Source organism: Mya arenaria, chromosome 17, assembly GCF_026914265.1.
Source record: "Mya arenaria isolate MELC-2E11 chromosome 17, ASM2691426v1".
Lineage (NCBI taxonomy): Eukaryota > Metazoa > Mollusca > Bivalvia > Myida > Myidae > Mya > Mya arenaria.
The window spans coordinates 35,533,840-35,545,982 of record NC_069138.1 but is presented as its reverse complement, the minus strand read 5'-3'; the positions used below and the strand labels follow the sequence as shown (position 1 = coordinate 35,545,982).

General features: G+C 38.8%; 2 protein-coding genes across 2 annotated transcripts; both read right to left on the bottom strand.

The window, feature by feature from the left end:
• Positions 1–1,618: 1,618 nt before the first annotated feature.
• LOC128224842 (complement C1q-like protein 4) lies at positions 1,619–4,637 on the bottom strand. Its single transcript, XM_052934921.1, has 4 exons — positions 4,199–4,637; positions 3,594–3,741; positions 3,116–3,228; positions 1,619–1,884 (listed from the first exon to the last, which is right to left on the bottom strand). Exons 1-4 carry the CDS (start codon positions 4,485–4,487, stop codon positions 1,688–1,690), a joined length of 747 nt encoding a protein of 248 aa, XP_052790881.1. The 5' UTR covers positions 4,488–4,637; the 3' UTR covers positions 1,619–1,687.
• A 109-nt stretch (positions 4,638–4,746) lies between these two features.
• LOC128224841 (stomatin-like) lies at positions 4,747–11,883 on the bottom strand. Its single transcript, XM_052934920.1, has 9 exons — positions 11,688–11,883; positions 9,739–9,857; positions 7,913–7,985; positions 7,703–7,785; positions 7,042–7,245; positions 6,429–6,484; positions 5,890–5,968; positions 5,568–5,680; positions 4,747–5,401 (listed from the first exon to the last, which is right to left on the bottom strand). The coding sequence occupies exons 1-9, from the start codon at positions 11,725–11,727 to the stop codon at positions 5,206–5,208; spliced, it is 963 nt and encodes a 320-aa protein (XP_052790880.1). The 5' UTR covers positions 11,728–11,883; the 3' UTR covers positions 4,747–5,205.
• Positions 11,884–12,143: the final 260 nt, after the last annotated feature.

Sequence of the window (12,143 nt, the reverse complement as noted above, 5' to 3'; positions counted from 1 at the left end):
CAGCAAATACAAAAACATAACATTTATAAATTTGTGTTATGTTTTGATTTTGATTGGCTGTTAGCCTCTAGATGTGTGTTGTCAACAAGCTAGCTACAAAATCATCTCCCCTTAAACAGAGACTCCTTGATGTTGAATTGGACTCCTACCATTTGCAAGAAGGTAGTCCGACGTACTCTTATGCAGCCTAGAAGGATGGCCTGCTAAGTGTTTATTAATTGCCTGGTTCATTTTCCTGATGATCTCATGGACTGATAAGCCCTTTTCTAACCCTCCTCCTAAAATGGTCCAAGTTTACTTTTTATGTCAATATCAGAGAAGAAAAGTTATCAAATGGCTCAAATGCCATATAAATATGTAAAAGCATATGTGGAACAATATTGAGAGAAGATGTCATTCCACATCAATAAAGCGTTTGAGTCGGAGATGTACGGTAACGTCAGAAAGGGCGGACATCCGGTAGATGACGGTGACGAAGGAGTAAAACTTTTGACTTGCCTTCATGGCATAAGCTGATAAAACTCACGCTTTTGACTTGCCTTCATGGCATTAGCTGATACATACTCACAATTTTGACTTGCCTTCATGGCACTAGCTGATATTTACCCACACTTTTTACTTGCCTTCATGGCTTTGGCTGATATATACTCACACTTTTGACCTCGCAATTTTGACTTGCCTTCATGGCATTAACTTATATATACTCACACTTTTGACCTCACAATTTTGACTTGCCTTCATGGCTTTGGCTGATATATACTCACACTTTTTACCTCGCAATTTTGACTTGCCTTCATGGCATTAACTTATATATACTCACACTTTGACCTCACAATTTAGACTTGCGTTCGTGGCATTAGCTGACATATACTCTCAATTTGACTTGCCTTCATGGCATTAGCTGCCATATACTCTCAATTTGACTTGCCTTCATGGCATTAGCTGACATATACTCTCAATTTGACTTGCCTTCATGGCATTAGCTGCCATATACTCTCAATTTGACTTGCCTTCATGGCATTAGCTGCCATATACTCTCAATTTGACTTGCCTTCATGGCATTAGCTGCCATATACTCTCAATTTGACTTGCCTTCATGGCATTAGCTGACATATACTCTCAATTTGACTTGCCTTCATGGCATTAGCTGCCATATACTCTCAATTTGACTTGCCTTCATGGCATTAGCTGCCATATACTCTCAATTTGACTTGCCTTCATGGCATTAGCTGCCATATACTCTCAATTTGACTTGCCTTCATGGCATTAGCTGACATATACTCTCACTTTGACTTGCCTTCATGGTATTAGCTGCCATATACTCTCAATTTGACTTGCCTTCATGGCATTAGCTGCCATATACTCTCAATTTGACTTGCCTTCATGGCATTAGCTGACATATACTCTCAATTTGACTTGCCTTCATGGCATTAGCTGCCATATACTCACACTTTTGACCTCACAATTTTAAATTGTCGTCATGCTATTATCTGATATATATACTCTCAATTTTGACTTGTTGAGATGAGTGCATTCGAGTTTAGTTAAAAGAAAAAAAATATCAAGGTCTGTCATAACGACTGCGTGTCATATGAGTATATCTTTATTTTACGTCAGGTTCAGTGTAAATAAAAATTTAAACTTGACCATGCGGTTTCAAATAATAACTGTAGGAAATGAGGCGTCTTTACAACTGGAAAAGCAGGAAGCCTGTAAACGAAGTCGCCTTGTTTCCGGCGTCCACCGCCCCCGTGGTCATGCTGCTCACTTCAACCCACACGCGTTGTCCTTGGTTACATGACGTCACCACACAGTTACTTCCTTGGTCGTACCCGTCCCCAGTGTTGTCGCCTCTGGTGCCAGCCATGGTAAGGCTAGTACCCTCTGCAGAAATTGGTAGATTGTGAATCAGTCAGAAAAGCCATATATAATTCTAATAATTTCCATTTTCTAACCACAAGCAAATCTAGTGTGTGTCTGTGTGTGGAGGGGGGAGTGGGCGTACACTATTGTGCAAGTTTTGACGTCTGGTTTTGGACTGAAGTAAAAAACATCTCCGAAAAGGGAAGGTCGATCGGAATAACGTTTTTCAGTATCGTGACAATATAGTTTATGATTCATTTATTCAAACATTTACTCAAATTTTGCAATAGAACATTTGTCATAATGGGCCAATTGTTCAATAATTTGTTAAGTTAACAACACGATTAACGACACCGTTGCTAACCTTTAAATGTGAAATATTGGATGTTGTGCTCACACATTTAAATATGAACAAGTACAGGTGAAACATTTGTCTCAATTTTTGAGTGAAATACTGAAGATAACAAGTGTACTACTTCAAGACTTGTAACGTTTTTAAAATTACCAGCGATTACGTCAACAAAGTTGTTAATAAACATCTGAACAGTCAGCCAAATATTTTCTTCTTTTAAAAATGTTTCATATATTTATTTTAATAAACAATGGTTAAACTACTTTTAGACCAAGCTTCTGATTTGGCAGTAAAATAATAGCCACAGTTAGATAAATGGAAACAAACGTTTTATTTTGTACGCATTTTATATCGCAAGAGTTTGATATGGGATTATATAAAATCTCAGAAAGTATCGTAGAAAGTAATATCTATGGATTATTTTGTTTCTTTTATCGCTTATGCACCAGTCAATTGTAACCACGGCCCTCCCAGGCCCGGGGATAGCCGGGGAAACGGGCCGTGTTTTTACTTTCCAGGTGGCCCCGCAGTGCCGGGTGAATGCCGTGGTTTTGTCTTCACGCCAAAAATAGCGGGGAATGGGCCTTAATTAGGGTCCCTGGGTTGCGGGGGCATTTGGCGGGGATTTAACCAGCAGTTCGTCCCCGCAGGGCGGTGATCTTGCCCGGGCTAGGCTTGACCGAAAGTCCCCGCTAATTCCCGAACTGGGGGGGGGGGGGCGTGGTTACAATTGACTGGTGCATAAATCTTACGGCACAGTCGTAACATTTGATGTATTACGCATGTTAACGCAAGCGTTCGATATCGGTTGATATCAAATCTCAGAAAGTTTTTCATAAAGTATCACCTATGGATACATTTGTTTTAAAATCAAAATTTATTCTCTCAAGGGTCTGTTACCTTTGACGATATTGACCTTGGTGATGTCTAGACCTCGTGCGTACAATCCCGTATGGAAGAAATACACGCCGTTCTCTGGGCACGTGAACACGTGCTGACTGACGTCATATCCGCTACCTACATGCGGATAGTACAGGCACGTCATCATGTGCTAAGACCTCTTTAACTTCCTTTTAAATGGTATCTCTAAAATATCTTGATCAAACGGTTAAGTTTACAGTGCAAAGTAATTAGCCGTTGTGTAAGCCCAAATTATGATTTACACTATATACTGTATTGTGCATTTTTGATTACGCCAATTAAGCAAACATTCTATTCCAAATAATTGTACGTGAAGTGATTTTTTAGACTTTTTTGTAAGGCAAATTCTTTTGCGGCTATTATTTTAGACCAGCAAACATTCCAAATCTACCATAAAATCTAAATGTAAAATTCTACGTCTAAATTAATACGACACACGGGTTGTATAAAACTCCACATGCCTAAGTCAATATCCACTGTATTGTAAGGGATCTTGGCCTTGTTTGCCGGGGTAAATTGTGGACCGGCGACGTGCACGGAGAAGGCCACCTGCGCGTCCGGCGTCACGATAAACCGCTTCCTGGAGGCTGGGGGAGTTGGCAGAGCTGAAGGGTAGATATGCGTTGTTTAGAAAAAATGCACACTTTCTTTATGTCACAATAGTGTGATGATTTGTATGCATGTCTCATAAGGACAACTTTAATATAGTTAACATTGCACACGCATCCATATATATGAGGACTTATGGAACAGTATAAAAATCCGTAGCTCCTCAAGCAAACTTTAAAAAATTACAAACTTTCCAATTGTGTTGATTTTCAAAAGGATACTTTTTTTAGATTTTTTCTTTGCGTTGGAAATCTGTTTTGAAATTGTTATTTTATTTCTATTTTGCCTGCTTTTCGGAACTGATTACATGCACATGAAGTAGAATATGTTTTACCAATTATACATAGGGGCGGATCCAGGATTCCACATTAGAGGGGATGTAAGTTAGGGCCGTAACCTTTTTAATTGCGTCCCTCCCTCGGAATTGAAATAGGCAATTAATTAGTGACTTACAATTGCTTTCTTGTAGTCTAAGCTGTTCCTTAAAGTTTAAATTCTCGGCGCCCAATTCTGAAACCGTGTGTTGTAACTCGGAGTTAACTCTTTCCAAATGTTCCAACCGGTTATTGTCAATGGCTCGTAATTCTCTGAGTTCAGAAATGTCCTTCATGTACTCCTTCATCATCGCCTTAAGCTGTTCTATATCTCTCTTTAGATCAGCAACATCGTCAGTTTGTTCCGCATTGAGAGTTAAACAACAACAATAACAACAACACAATAAGAATATCCACAACTCGCGCATATCAAAACCTTGAAGTTGCCGTATTTCCAATAGTCTGTGACAAGATTCAAAACTGATTAATTATGTTATGAATATACATGCACACTATAGTCACTGTATTAGATGGCGTGTCAAAGATAAGAAAATAAAATTGGTTTAGTGTAGCCCATTGCAATTGGCGTAGATGGGACGATTTTTTTTTATTTATCCAATTAGTCTCTGAAATGCAAACATGTTTTATTCAAACATGTTATAAACCACTTTAAATGGTAACAATATAATTATTCTAAAATTTATTCGCAAAAACAATAATATCATTTATTTCTAGAATTTAAAATCATGCATACAAAAGTTAGACACCTTTATATATTATGGCTATGATAAACAGTCCCTTTACATAAATGAAATTTGAAAAAACAACGTTTGAAAACCAGTATGACATAATTTCCATAAAGGGACAAGTTCTTTTTTTAAGCGTTCTTCCCAAATAATTATCAAGAAAATTCTACCATCGGGGTGGTATACATCAAACACATATGTTTATAAAGATTCATTTAACATCATTAAGTATTTGTACTTTAAGTTGATACATATGTTCAATACAAATAAATCTGTTGTTCTTTAATACAATCGTTATTCCATGTGTATCCGGTCGGTGGATCGCTACACGTAAGCAAAGCTGCACAAATAAGTATTGCAAGCATCCGGCGGAGAAACTTCAAAAACAAGCAATATTGAATTAAAACGGGGTGTTAACTTCAGTGTCCATCACCGTCACCAGCGGTTGTTCAGCACTTTCGGTACCCTTGGTTCCCTGGACAATCTTTTGTTCCTGCATCCCGGCTCCGAGTAGTCTCGGTAAGGCAGTTTGGGCGTTTTGGAATAAACTCGCCGGTAAAGGGAAAACAATTGTGTGGTTCTGCTCTTCGGATATGCTGAAGGATAAAACATAAAATTAACGGTTTTAAGTCGCAATTGGGAACGTGAGTATGAGACGTTTAGACTAATGTCAAGACGTTTTGACTAATATGAGGACGTTTTGACTTAATTTGTTCCAAAATATCAATATTGAAAATACAAGGTAGTCATTAGTAAAATCACCTGTGAAGGGTCTGTAAATATCTGAGCTGAATTGATGCCGGTGATTCCTGGAGGACATCCGCGGCCTGCTTGATACTCCGGGCCGCCTTCATCTCGCCTTCCGCGGATATCACCTACACGTAAAAACAGAATATTAATTATCTAAAGAGAAACAATCGCTCATTGCATTTGATAGCTTTACGTGCTGCGTTTATGATCCAGCGTAACCATTGGGAAACTAACGCTTTTAGGTTTTTACACTTTCTTTGTGATCCAAGGGCGTAGGAAAATTGCTTGACAAACAAAAGGGCCTTTGAAACGTACAACAAACTTTTGCAGTTACCTTTGCCCTGGCCATCCTGCCGGCTTCAGCTTCCGCCGCCATGGCGCGCTGCATCTGAATAGGTAGCCGTACGTCCTTGCTGAAACATGTGCAACATGAAGTTGTTTTATGCACATTATTTAGATAGGAAAATGTGCAATGACAAATATACTTGTAACACACAAGTGTTGCATTGCAAGTGCGAGGTTCCCAATCGCAATAGTCTGGCAGCCGAAGTCCAGAACCCTGCATGGCGGTGTAAAGATTTTATTTTTGTGTGCATATTTTGGTATATCAGACATTCAAATAAAGAAACCGATTAGTAGCCATCAATCGGATATTGTATGTGAGCTTTGCAAACAATGCAAACAAAATATACAACGCCATGCCAGGTTTAGCTAAAATACCCCCATATGACAGCCGGACTACAAGTTTTGAAATGTTTGCTTTGCAATAAAACTATATTTCACTGTGGTTTGCCCTTGTTTAATGTATACATTCACGTACATTGGGCATAAAATGGTGAGGCAAAATAATATATTTTTCAAACAAGATCTTACATTTCAACCCTCTCCACTTTGACTCCCCAGTAATGTGTTGCATTGTCTAATGTGTTCTGAAATAAAAACAGACTATGAAATGTTTCCGAAACAAAATGGTATCAGAATAATAATTGTGTTTGGAAGTCGGAACGAAACATTTTCTGAAAATCAAAGCACTGAACGCACTTTTGGAAAGTCCCCATGCGAGTTATTTTTGTAATTTTTGAGGGCCGTGGCTTTGTCTGACATGGTCATCCTTATCTAACTCGAATGTGAAGGTATTTGTAAGCTGATTTAATTCACTCTCGGGTCCGTTTCCTGGGTAAAAACCAGTTCTGAGTATTTTTTGAATCACCAAGAGAAAGTACCCCTGGTGGAAAGCAAAACCGCATCTTCTTGGATGAGAGGCGGACACCTATACCCCAATACCACTTCACCATTGTCTATAGTCTAAATATAAGTATTATGATGTGCTAAAATTATCAAATAAACCAGAAGAGGTGAAATAGTTGTCTTAAAAAAGTATAGATTTGCAAGTTTATGACGATGACGTAACAACGTTGTTAACGTAAATAAAGTTTTAAGAAAACGGCTCATGGATTCATTCGACAAGGGTTATGAAATGATCTACCTGCATGTCCCTATCAATTCTATCTCTGTCCGACAAAATTTCCGAGAGGCCGACAGTTCCCAGCATCGTTCTGAGAGTTGTCGCCCCTAGCAGGTTCGTTGACCCACGCGCGTCCTTGATATTCACCGTTGCCATGGTGGCATCGTAAATACGTGCGTAGATTACAGCGTCCACCACAACAGTCACTGAGTCTCTGGTCAGAATCTGATAATTGAAAAGAAGTATTTAGTTCGACCTTATAGTAGCCACAATAATGCGCGACAAGGGAGCTTTTTTACCATTTTGACTTCATTATGTTTCCCTCAACGTAAAGTCGCCAAAACAAAAGACCCTGACGTGGCTGTTTATATGGACTATACTCTACTGTAAAGCAATGTATGTGATTCCTTTCTATGAGAAATACAATAGCTCCAAGACTTAAGCACATGCTATTATATCATTCACCGTCAAGGTTGTTTGAATTTGAATTTTTCGGAAACGTTACTGATCTTTTGCGAATTTCGCTAAAGCATAACGTCACATTCTTTGTATTAATATTATACACCTGGTACGTTTAAGTAAACTTGTCAATTCAACGAACCCTTCAAACACCATTCTAATGATAATGACACGAACATTCAAACTCAAATTGAACTACATAGACAAAGCCAACTTCGCCTACCTCCTGTGGTGGGATATTGAATGTAAATGTGCGCAGGTCCACCTTGATGAAGGTGTCCACACAAGGCATCAGGAAAAACAGGCCTGAAACACAGGGACAAATAGGGATTTAACAACATGGGGTCAAACGACTTTTGTCTTTGGACCGACGGCCATGCCATGTCCTAAAGATTTATGAGGATTGTGCCCAATGTGTATACATCTAACTTACCTGGTCCCTGTGCTCTTCGTCCCTTTATGCGACCTAGCCGGAAAATCACCGCACGTTCGTACTCCTGTACCACCTGTAACACCGAATGTACGGGTTTGTTAAGTAACATTGGTTGTAGGGGGTAGTTTATTTACACCGAATGCAAGTGTTTGATAAGTAAAAGTGAATGTACGGGTTGGTTTAGTGACACCAAATGTAGGGGTGGGTATAGTACCATTGGTTCCAGGGGTTTGTTTAGTAACATTGATTGTATGGGTTGGTTTAGTAGCATAGATTGTAGGAGTTGGTACAGTAAAATAGATTGTAGGATTTGGTATAGTAACATAGACTGTAGGGGTTGGTATATTAACATGGATTGTAGGGGTTGGTTTAGAAACATAGATTGCATAGGGGTTGTTTAAGTGACACTTAATGTAGGGGTTGGTTTATTGAGACTGAATGTAGGTGTGGGTTAATTGAGACTGAATGTAGGTGTGGGTTTAGTAACACCAAATGTAGGGGTGGGTCTATCGACACTGAATGTAGGGGTGGGTTTAGTAACACCGAATGTAGGGGTGGGTCTACTGACACTGAATGTAGGGGTGGGTTTACCGGCACTGAATGTAGGGGTGGGTTTACCGGCACTGAATGTAGGGGTGGGTTTACCGGCACTGAATGTAGGGGTGGGTTTGCCGGCACTGAATGTAGGGTGGGTCTACCGACACTGAATGCAGGGATGGGTCTACCGGCACTGAATGTATGGGTGGTTTTACCGGCACTGAATGTAGGGGTGGGTTTACCGGCACTGAATGTAGGGGTGGGTTTACCGGCACTGTATGTTGGGGTGGGTTTACCGGCACTGAATGTAGGGTTGGGTTTACCGACACTGAATGTAGGGGTGGGTTTACCGGCACTGAATGTTGGGGTGGGTTTAGGAACATCGAATGTAGGGGTGGGTTTACCGACACTGAATGTAGGGGTGGGTTTACCGGCACTGAATGTAGGGATGGGTTTAGTGACTTCGAATGTAGGGGTGGGTTTAGTGACGCCGAATGTAGGGGTGGGTTTAGTGACGCCGAATGTAGGGGTGGGTTTAGTGACGCCGAATGAAGGGGTGGGTTTACCGACACTGAATGAAGGGGTGGGTTTAGTGACGCCGAAGGTAGTAATATAGAATGTAGTGTTTGGTTGAGTTATAAAGAACACATGGCTTGTTTTAGTTATATAAAAGGTAGTGTTTGGTTGAGTAATATAGAATATAATGCTTGGTTTAGTAATATAGAATGCAATGTTTGGATTAGTAATATAGAGCACATGGTTTGGTTTAGTAATATAGAATGCAGTGTTTGGTTGAGTAAAATAGAGCAAATGGCTTGGTTTAGTAATATAGAAGGTAATGCTTGGTTTACCTTCGATAAACTACAAGTCGCTTATACTACCAGAAGGTTATAAGACATGTATTACATATTAAAACAATTTTTGCCATTCTTTTGAAATATCCTCCTTGCATGATGCGTTTTATTTGTTTAACATGACACACTAACCAGAAGCGATGACCCCCCCCCCCCCCCCCCCTCCCTCCCCCTTTAATAGCCCCAGTTTTCATTTTACTAATATAGGAGACAGAAGTAATAAAATACGATCAAAAAGCATCATTTCGGATTGCTAGGAGGAGTACCCAAATACACCCCCCCCCCCTGCCAACACTTTAAATCCAATTAGATTTCGATTCGAAGGGAGGGACGCAAGGCAAAAGGTTGAGCCTCTTAGGCCTCTTAGGTACGCCCCCTCTGACGTCACATCCTAGATCCGCCCCTGTGAAATGTACGTAAAACGCATGTTCTTACCTTGAGACTCCATATGAGAGAGAACGGGAAGAAAAGAATCAGAATGAGGCTGGCCATTGCCACGAGGACGTAGCCACATACTCCATAATGTGTCGACTCGTCAAATCCCTCGATGTCGTCTGAAACATAAATCACATGACACAAATAAAACATGGTGAAACTATGATGTAGGATTCTTAATGGGCGTCCGATAGGCAAAGACACATAATGCATTTAACAGTATCCAGCTTAGCTCTAAACCAACCATGAATAGCCACATATGGCACCCAGATCCATCTGTTTCAATTTTCAAACCATATATCTGCTTAAGTCAGATTCGCATTAGGATTTTGCTCTCGTCAAAACATTCAACATAAAAGTAGAATACCAAAAAATACATGATGCATGTCAGGTCACCAGAAAACATCCATGACCACAATAGCTTACTTCCATTGTGGTCTGAATGTAGAAGACAGAAACTGCATGTGTTAGCGCTTTAAGAGGGGGAGAGCGCATCAGCCCCCCCCCCCCAAAAAAAAAAAAAAAAAAAAAATAAGAAAGAAAAGAAATCGTCCAAGTTAATTGGGAATGTCAATTTCAGAGAAAAAAGTAATAAAATAAGCTCAAAATGTACCATTTAGGACAAGCAATTGTTAAAATGTTCTTCAGCGAGTAAACTCAGCCCCCCGCCCAACAATGTATGCCATATGCATTTCAGTTTTGAGTTTTGAGGGAGGGGTGCAGGTCAAAACATTGCGCTCCCTAAGCTACGCCCCCTCTAACGTCAATTCCTGGACCCGCGCATGGCATGATAATATTTTATAGTCCGTTGGTAAAAACACACCTTGAATGTGTGTGTGTTTTGAAATGTATTTTAGAGACCTTTAAAGCTTTATCGTTTAAACACAATATTACTTAAACGCCATTTCCCAAATGATGACACAAACGATCTTATATAAAGCCTAATATACAAAATAATAAAAACATGCCTACGTACACTACCTGTTTTAAAAAATAATGCTACCCTAACCAAATCATTACTTTTGGCCATTAAGATTATTAAAATAAAGATACTGATGGCTGGAACCCTTTAACAAATGTTGATATATCATTAAATATTGTCTTTGAAAAAAGTCCACCATTTTGAAAAAAAAAATCGTTACGGTAACGCGATTAAACAAACCGCTGTATCGTGATTTTTTACATTAACATTTGATGCTACCAATGTATTCAATAAATGTTAAAACATCCATCAGCTAACTATGAATCCTTGTGGGCGAGTGGATATGGTACGGTTTTCTAATATGTTTTTACTTAACATTACCACCTTGGGTTCGCTCTCCACTACAGCCAGGTTTTTTTTTAATACTTTAAATGTATTTTTTCTGCAATTTCGGTATCAAAGTGTAAAATAATTTAAATATAAGTGTTTTCAGCGGCATTACCGGGAAACCTCATTTCTGGTGCAAAAACATGAGCAAGTCCCTTTAGATGTCACGTTCTTGTCACGAGAAATATTTCTATAACTGGAAAACGGAAATTAAATGACGCGTAGATTGCATGTTAACCAGAATACAGTCATACACAACATAGCTTAGTTTAAATGTAGACAGAAATCGATGTCAAAGTCATGGCAACTCTTGCTCTTTATAAAAATCAGAGTAAATATTATTTGTATAATAAGTATTACTGACACAATACACTATTTACAATCTTAATTGATTTGCAGTCAACAAATTTCTTAGAAGTTCTTTTAACACAAATGCAAAAGAAAACCGTGTATTGATCAAGCATTTCGAAGTCACAGATTGAATCAATCACAAAGTAGATATATTAAAACAACACTCGTTTCATTCTTACGAGTGATAAAAAACATGTAAAATAAATATACAACATTTTTAAAGATTTTGCTATTATTTGAAGCATATACTTATAAGTACAATGTAGTATGATATTAATATTCTGCTTACTGAGGGGTTTGTGCTGTATTCTCGAAGACGTTTTATGCATCTCCACAAACTTTATAATCACAGGCAATTAATATCCAGTTAAACAATAGTCACATATATGTCACTTGTATGGTATAATACAGCAGTACATGTAAACACTGATTGCAACATTCGTTAACATCGAGTGTGTGTATACATCAGTGTATTTTGAAATAGATCTGAATCCTTCCGTTTCATATGACTGATAGTAATTATTTTATCTAATGAACAGCGTGCGCTTACAAAGGTCTCAATCTAGATTATCCTCATACTGAATTTTTGACTAATACTTTGATGATGATGATGATGATGATGATGATGATGATGATGATGATGATGATGATGTTGATGATGATGATGATGATGATGATGATGATGATGATGATGATGATGATGATGATGATGATGATGATGATGATGATGAAATGATGAGGTGAT